An 8,659-nucleotide genomic window follows, 5' to 3' on the forward strand; every position below is an offset into this window, starting at 1 on the left:
GCCCCCCGCCCGCCCCGCCCCGCCCCGCCCCCCGTGAAGACACCAGCAGGGCCCTAATTTGACGACGGGAAGGGGGCGGGCGCGGGAGGAGACGGAGGGGCAGAGACCCGGGCAAAGGAGACCCCAGACCGGAGAGGAGACCCCAGCGGAGAGGCGGGGCCGAGCTCCCTGGGACTCGGAGGAGGGGGCTGAAGGCGCGCCAAGACCCCGAGAGCAGGCCCCGAGGCCCCACTCCCCGCCCCGGCCGCCGAGGGGCGCCGGCGCCTCGGGAGCCCGCCGAACGCAAGGGCCCCGCGCGCCCGGACCCAGAAGAGAGGCCGGCGGGCTCCGCGTCCCGCGCGCGGGGACGTCCCAGCCGACTCCAAGCTCCCGCCCGCCCGCCCGCCCGCGCCCGGGCCTCCGCGGCCCCTTCGCCGCCGACTGATCCCGCAATTATTTAAAAGCCGCTGTCTCCTCCCCCTCAGCCCGGGAGGCGGTGCGCCGCTGACCGCGACAGCCGCGCGCGGACGGCACTGCAGCTCCGGGCTGCGCGTCTGTCGGTCCGGCCGGGTCTGCGTCCGTGCGTCCCGCGCGAGGCCCGCCTCCCCTGCCCGGGACCGTTCGCAGCCAATTAGGCGCGCGCGCTAACGAGGGCGGTGGCGCCCCGCGGCCGCCGGCGGGCGCACGTGTGTGCGGCGTGTGGGCGCGTGGGCGCCGCCGGTGGGGCCGCCATAAATGTGCGGGCCGGGCGCGGCGGGCGCCTGAGGTGGCGGCGGCGGCGACAGAACCCGCAGCACCGGCCGAGCGCGGAGCGCGGCGCGGGAGCGAGCTGAGCCGCTGCCGCCCGCACCGGGCCGTGCGGGGGCGCACGGGCCGCCGGAGATGGGAGCCCAGTAGCCGGCGAGTCCCGAGCGGCCGGATTGGCGGGAGGCCGGCATGAGCGCGAGCGGCCCGGCGGCTCCCGGGGACGGCCCCGCGCTGCCGCCGCCGCCTCCCGGACCCGGCCCGGGGCCCGCACCGCCCGCGCCCGCCGCCGCCGCCCGGGACGCTATGGACGGGCGGGCCGAGCCGCCTGCTTTCTCTCGGTCCGGAGCCCCGCCGCTGGCGGCCAGCGACACTGTGCCCGCGGCGCCCGAGGGAGCCGGGGCCGCCCGCGCCGCCCCGCCGCCGCGCCCCACCTCCTTCTCGGTGCTGGACATCCTGGACCCCAACAAGTTCAACAGCAGAAGACGCCGCTGCGTCCTGCTGGGCCCCGTGGCGCCTGCCGCGTGCGCCCCGGCCCCGTGCGCCCTCGTCCCCGCAGCCCCGGGGCGCCCACCGCGCGCAGAGGAGCTGGGGCACCGCGCCCTCGCCGCCGCCGGAGGAGCGGGAGCCGCCGCCGGAGCGGAGCCGCCGCGTGAGTAGGAGCCGCGGGCGCGGGTCGGGGGCACGGAGCGCGGGACGCGGGGCAGGGACCGGCCGTGCTGCGTTTGCGCTCCGAGACCCTCTCGGCGAGCCCAGCGGCCCGGGCCCAGGCTCGGCGGGAAGTTCGCAGCGCGCGGGGCCCGCACCCGCCCGCCCTCGGCCTCCGTCCGACCCGGACTCCGGGTGGCTCTGCCAGGCCGGGTCCGGCTGCGGGGCTGCAGGGCGGCCGGGTTCGGCCCCGCGTGTCGCCAGCACCGGAGGGAGTTGGAGGCGAGGACGCGCGCTGGCCGGTGACCTCCCTGCCCGGGCCGCGGCCGCCCGAGGCCTCCTTCCCTCCCCCCACTTTTTTTTTTTTTTTTTGACAAATCAGACTAATTGTGACAAAACGCTGGTTATCTCTGGAAAAACAATTAAATCCCTTCGATTACAGTTAAGGGGAAATGTGCTTAGCGGCGGAAAGCGGCCGGTAATGGGGCGGCCCGCGCCGGCCGGTCGATAACCCATTACGGCGGCGTGCATATCTCTTTCAAGCACCTTGCAAACTCCCCCTGAACATCTAAATTATAGGGTCAAAATTCGGATAATTACTCGATTAAAACCTATTACACTTATTAGGGCCGCGATCGACCGCGAGCTGCATTCGACCGCCTCCTGATTGCTTTGGGTGCCCCTCCCAGACCCTTCCTCCTCCCAACGTCCCGCCCGGCTCTCAGGATGGGGAGCTCGGGGAGGGGGCGCAGGACTGGGGCCGGCCGGGTACCTGCGCTGGGCCCCTCCAGGTGGGGCTGAGACGGGAGGGCCCTTCCCGCTTCCGGCCTGGCCTGCCGGGTTGCGGGGAGTCACCTCCACCCGCATGCGGAGCCCACCCCGGGGAAGGCCCAGACTCCTGCCGGCTCAGCCCCCTCCCTTCTCGGCCTGCCCTGCTCGGGGGCAGAGGCTGGAGGGAAGGTGCCCAGGGTCCCCGCCGCTGCTGAGCGGGGGTGCGGCCGGGCATCGGCTTTGTTGGCTCCCGAGCCCCTGCGGTTGCCCGGAGGATCTGCCGGGACGGAACTGGTGGTGTATTCCCTGGTCTCGGTACCAGCCGGGACCTGGGTGCCGCCGGATGGAGGGGCACCTGCCAGGCTTCCCTCTCGGTAACGTGACCTCTGGTGGGTGGGAGCGCACAGACCCGCCCCGTCAGACACTTCCTTCCCAATTTTCCGGGACTCAAAACGCAGCCCCGGGGCCTCGCGTGGAGGCCCGGCTGGCCTGGCGGTGCTTCCACGGCCCGCGGTCTCCGCGCTGCTGGGACCCCGCCCGGCCCGGATTCCAGCAGAGGAGCGAGGGCGGCCGGGTTCCGGGGCGGAGGCCCGAGGCCCCAGGCAGAGCCGGCCTGGGTCCCAGAAGCCCCCTCCGGTCGGCTCCAGCCTCCAGCCTCCAGCCCGCACACGGCCCGCGCCTTGCGTAGTTGGACGTCATGCCCGCCGGAATGAATGCAATGGCCCTGAACCAGTTTGTACTCCACACAATGAGTTTAATTAAGTTTGTATCTGCCCTGCGGGTCGATCCGAGTTTTCGCTGCGCCGGAAGCTCCGAGGGTCCCGCTCGGACACCGGCGCGCGGCTGGGGGCGCGGGAGGAGCGCACGGAAGGAAGGCGAAGGCGAAGGGGAAAGGCAGCGAATAAAGGAAGAGAAGCAACGAAACGGGGAAAGGGGTCGCGGGGCAGCGGGAATGGCGGAGGGAGGATGGGCCCGCGGGGAAGCAGGCGCGTGTCTCACTGTGCGTCCTCCTCCCGCCCCGCCCCCCCCCCCCCCCCCCGCAGACGCCGGCGACCCCTACCAGGCGGACGAGGCCGAGACCAACGACTACAGCAGCGGCGGCGGCCGCAGCCCGAGCGCGGACAGCGGGGACGAGGCGCCCGACGAGGACGAGGACCGGGACGGGGCGCCCGAGGCGGGGGCGGCGCACGGAGCGGAGGAGGCCCGAGGAGGCGGCGGCAGCCTCGCGGCCCGCGGGTCGGGCTGCCCGGGCACAGCCGAGGCCGAGACGGCTCCCGGCACCGTGGACGAGGCGGCGGCGCCCGGCCCCCGCGGGAACTCGCCCGGAGCTCAGGGGGCGGCGGCGCAGGGGGGCGCAGGGACAGCCCCGCAGGGCGCGGCGGGGGCCGCCAAACCCAAGCGCAAGCGCACGGGCTCCGACTCCAAGTCGGGGAAGCCGCGGCGCGCGCGCACCGCCTTCACCTACGAGCAGCTCGTGGCGCTGGAGAACAAGTTCAAGGCGACGCGCTACCTGTCGGTGTGCGAGCGCCTCAACCTGGCGCTGTCGCTGAGCCTCACCGAGACGCAGGTGAAAATCTGGTTCCAGAACCGCCGCACCAAGTGGAAGAAGCAGAACCCGGGCGCCGACACCAGCGCCCCGACCGGCGGCGGCGGGGGACCCGGGCCGGGCGCGGGGCCCGGCGCGGGGCTGCCTGGCGGCCTCAGCCCGCTCAGCCCGTCGCCGCCCATGGGCGCGCCGCTCGCCATGCACGGGCCGGCGGGGTACCCGGCGCACGGACCCGGCGGCCTGGTGTGCGCCGCGCAGCTGCCCTTCCTATCGAGCCCGGCGGTGCTCTCGCCCTTCGTGCTGGGCTCGCAGACCTACGGCGCGCCCGCCTTCTACGCGCCGCACCTCTGAGCGCCCGGCGGCCTTTGTGAGTGAGGCCCGCTGGCTGACTGCACAGCCGGTTGTACGGAAGAGTTTACGTTTATAAAGGACGCGTCGGGGCCGGCTCGGCCGCCGGGAAGCACTTTGCCGAACTTGATTCAATCAATAAAGCGCAGAGACTGCGCCGAGTCCCTCCGACTCTCGCGCCGCCCGCGCCCGGTCCCCCTTCCCGCCCTTTGATGGGAGCTTGGGTGCGACGGAGGCGCCCGCGGGGGGTTCGTTCCATCGGGCGCGGGCCCGGCCTCCCGCAGCCAAATTCGCCAGGTTCCACCCCGTGCGCTCGGGTTGGGCGCAGAGGTTACCGCGTGCGGCGAGCTGGAGTTCCCGTCCAAGACCCTTCCCTCCGCCAGGACCGGTGGCCCCGGGACGTCCCCTCCCCCCCCTTATCCCCGCGCAGCCTCGGGGACCTCCTGGGAGTGAGTGGGGGTGCGCCCAGAGGACAGAACAGGCGGGTCGCAGCTTCTCCCCTGAGCGCCCTCCACCCTGAGCGCCAGGCCGGGGTGGGGCGTCTCCAGCTGGGGCTCCGGGAGTGGAGGCATCTGTCCGGGAGCCCCTCCCCAGCCCGACTCCACGTCCCCGGGAGGAACCGAGTGCGCCTGCGTGGCCACCAGCGATGTGCCCACGCGAGACCCGAAGCCCTAGGCCCGGTGTCTCCGGGGTCAGGGACGCTGCTTGGCGGTGAGGGTCCCTGCGACAGCCTCCCAGGCTCGGAGCCACCAGGTCTTGCATCCTGAGCCTCGCACGGCGGAGGGACCCTGCCGCGCTGGGCCCGAGGGTCTAACACGGGTACCCGGAGCTGGTCAGCCGGCGCCACCGCTGCTGCAGGGTGGGGCTGTGGCCGGGGAGCACCATCACTCCGCGGGGGCGGCCACCCGCCCTGACAGGAGTGGGAGAGAGCGCCGCGGCTCCCCGTCACCAGTTGGCACAGGGCAGGTGTGGGGCAGCAGCATTGCGAACGCCCTGCTCTGTGCTGCCACCCCCACCCCTGGCCACCGGCCGTCCTTCCCCTCTGCCCCCCGCCCCCACCCCAGTCCTCCTCCAGCCATGCCCTCCTCTGCTCTCACGGTCTGCGGAGCGGGGCGGGGGTCTGAGCTCAGAGGCCTGACCCTGCCTCGCAGGCTCAGCACCACCCAACCTGTGGCCAACAGGAGGGGGCGCTGAGACCTGGGCCCCCAGGGGTAGGCAGCTGACTGAGGAGGCCCAGAGGCCCCAGAAGTTTCCAGAAGGCTCTTGGCCTCATAAAATCGTCAGCTCGCTGTGCACTTAGCCTGAGGGGGGCGGGAGGCTGGATGGAGAGGCCAGGACCTGGGAGGAGCCCCTGCCTCCCAACCTCCCCTGCGGAGCTCAGCCGGGCTTCTCAGACCAGGTGCAGGCACACGGGGACCCCAGCCCAGGCTCCGAGTGTGCAAACCTCAGCTGGCCAGCAGGGCCGGCCTCTCCCCCTGTACCTGCCCCCACCGGGGAAGCGGCAGGGGAGAGAGGGAGTTCCGGACACAGAAGCTCACCAGCGCTGGCCTCTCCCGCTCCCCTGCACCCACATGCTCCCTCCACCCTCATGCTGCTGACCTTCCAAGGTCACCAGACCCAGCAGCCACCACGCCTGGAGCAGGGCGCAGGGCGGGTTGGAGGCCATGAAGCCAGGGATGCAATGCCCCCCGCCCTCCCCCACCCTGTGCTCTGTCCGCCCCCAGGCTCCCCCGCCGGGGCCCTGAGCCCTGAGCGGGTGCACATGCTGGGCCTGTGCAAGCCCTGCTGTGGAGGGGGGCCCCCAGCAGTCCCTCTAGGGCGCACCCGGCATGTGCCAGGCCCCGCAGGGCAGCCCACGGCTCGGAGCGATGGTATTACTTGGAGGACACGGAGGCCGGGAGGTGGTGGGGCGTGCCGCCATGTGCCCCTCTCCCTCCTGGAGGAGCCCAGGTGAGGCCTGGCTCCGGCCCAGCTGCCCCGCTCTCCCCTTGGTGCCTGGGGAGAGGGGCGGTGCTGGGTGCTGGCCTCTCCGCTGCTGCCCGGGCCCTCCAGGCTGGCCCCGCCCCTCCTGCTCCCACTGGGCCTGGGCCCCCTGCCTGCCCAGCTCCCCTGGTCCTGTGTCTGACTCAGGGCCTGAGCTGGAAGCAGAGGCGGGCAGTGGCCTTGCTGTCCCCTTATCCCTGACCCCCTTCCCCATGGTTTTTCACTTTGGTGTCAGTGTCTTGGGGGGCTGTCACCACCCCAGGACCTGAGTGTCCTGGCCCAGGCAGCATCCACCCACAATCCCAAAACTGAACCCATGTAGTGTCCACAACAAACCGCCAGCGTGGAAGGAGACCCTGCCGGCCACCCTGGGCTCCCTCCGCCCCGCCCCGCCCCGGAGCCCCGCCCACAGCCCACTGCCAGCTCCGAGGGTGGTCCCTTGCTGTGTGAGGAGTGGCTTTGGCTGCAGGAAAGAAAACATCGTCTGGACCAGCATTAAAAGGAGGTTTTCGTCTCTCCTGTGGGGTAACTCTGGTCAGGGTGGCCCTGGTCAAGGAGGACCCCCTCAGAGTCCTCGGGCCGGCTCTGCCCCGCTGTCTCCTGCGTGGTCCCGGCTGGCCCTCGCCCGCAGACCCACACGGAGGACAAGACTCTGGCCGCCAGGTCCTCTTCCACTCACAACAGGCAGGGAGAAGAGGGCCAGGCCCTTTCCCTTAAACTTCCCAGCGAACACAGCTGCTCACAGCTCCTGGGCCAGAGCTCAGTCACATGGCCATTCCTGGCCCGAGGCGGCTGGGAAATGCAGGTGTTTAGCTGGGGAAGTGTTACTCCGAGTCAAAGGAGGAGACGGGCAGGGGGCTGCTAGCGGACCTGCCACCCTTGCCCAGAGCCCTCGCAGCTTTGCCCACTTCCCTGCCACCCACACAGCTGGCTTCACTAGCTCTGCTCTGCCCCCTTCCCCGCTGGCATGGTGGGGACGCAGGGCCTTATCCAGCCATGGCCACACCCTCAGGGGGGCACTCACCTGGCCTGCAGCACCTACCCCTCTCCTGCCCCCACCTGCCTCTGTCCTCATCTCCCTGCTGAGCCCGGTCAGTCTCCAAACCTGCCCTCAGCTCCCCCTGCTCGGCCCCTCAGAGCCAGCCACCCAGGGCTGTGGGCACTGCCCTCTGCACTGGCTTCTCACTCCCACCCACCACCCCTCCCTCTCGGGGTTCCTGTGGCTCCTGGGCCCCTCCTGCTCCACCCTCTGTCCCCCGGTCCAGTCTGGTTGGTCGGTCTGGAGGGCCAGGTTCCCTCTTCCCCATCTGGGACCACAGCCATGCCCAGGCCCCGCCCACCTCACTCCCTGCAGGCCCCCCCAGGCCCAGTGCAGCAGGGGGCCCCTCAGCTGCCCGCACCCCTGCCCACTTCTCGCATGCCCCTTGCTCCTGGTCAGCGGGCCTGGAGTGTCACGTCCACCACCCCAGGGTGGCAGCCAGGGCCCCTAGGTCTCCGACCTGGGTCACTTGAGGTTCATGTGCCACCAAGAAATGTCACTCAGCTCGGAGGGGCCTTCCCAGCCTGTGGGGACCAGGGGGCACCTGGAGGGCAGTGCTCACAGGGAGGGCGCGGGGGCGGGCAGCAGGGAGTGAGGGGCTGGGGGTTGGCCAAGCAGGTCACTCAGGGATGCAGGGAGTCCCAAGGGGAGACACAGGGCTGAGTGAGGCGCACAGGTTCTTGGGGGCCCCACCCCCCAGCATCCTGGGATTGGCCGCTACTCCAGGACACTGCCCCTCTCCACCCCACATCCTGTGTGGTGGCCCCTCTGTGCCCAGTGGTGGCCTGAGGGAGGAGCTGCTGGGACCTCCGCGCCCTCCCAGCTGTGGAGCGCTCTCTTATAGGGGGCTCACACCCCTGGCCCCAGCTCACCTACTGACCAGGCTGTCCCAAGCCCCCTGGCCCTCTGACTCACAGGGACACAAACCACATTGACAGGGAGAGGAGGGCAAGAGGAGGGGTGCTGAGGACAGGGAGGGGGTGCAGCCTCCTCGCCCTCACCTGGGGCCTGAGGGAAGTGCCCCCCCACCCCAGCGCCCAGTCACTGGGCACCCTGGACTCCGCGTGCTGGACCTGCCACCCCGCCCTCCACAGGCCCCTCTCTGGCCAGAGACACATTGAAAGACCCACAGGTTTGTCTTTGGATCGACACTCAGGAGCGGCACCCAAGCACGGGACACAGGAACACGGGTGACAGAGCGCTCCGGCCTCAACGCCAGGGAAACTCGGCCCCCCTCCCTGGCCTCTAACTCCACCTCCAGATGCATGGACACAGCTGCTGGGATCACAGGGTGTGACAACAGGCAGGCAGGCAGGGGGGTGGGGGGGGACGGAGAAAGTTCGGAAACAGCACCGCCACACAAGGGACCACCTGCGAAGCAGGGGCTCGTTAATAACGGCGGGACAAGCCGCTGATAGGAACCCAGGTTTCCCAGGTCACAGTGCATTAAAACAAAGGAGCTGCAGAGAGGGACCTAAGTGTCAGATGGAACCCATCAAGTACGGGACAGAGTGGGGCAGCATTTTTACATAAACCTTGCTGGGGAAAGCGCAAGCCTCAGACGCCATGAAAGATGGGTCAAACACGGCTACGTGGAAGAT

General features: G+C 70.9%; 1 protein-coding gene across 1 annotated transcript; it reads left to right on the top strand.

The window, feature by feature from the left end:
- Nucleotides 1-915: 915 nt before the first annotated feature.
- NKX1-1 (NK1 homeobox 1) lies at nucleotides 916-4,039 on the top strand (the record flags this gene model as incomplete). The annotated part of the gene is made up of 2 exons (XM_080678831.1): nucleotides 916-1,375; nucleotides 3,186-4,039. 2 exons carry the CDS (start codon nucleotides 916-918, stop codon nucleotides 4,037-4,039), a joined length of 1,314 nt encoding a protein of 437 aa, XP_080534957.1.
- Nucleotides 4,040-8,659: the final 4,620 nt, after the last annotated feature.

This window comes from Plecotus auritus (assembly GCF_963455305.1).
Source record: "Plecotus auritus genome assembly, chromosome: 1".
NCBI classification, from domain to species: domain Eukaryota; kingdom Metazoa; phylum Chordata; class Mammalia; order Chiroptera; family Vespertilionidae; genus Plecotus; species Plecotus auritus.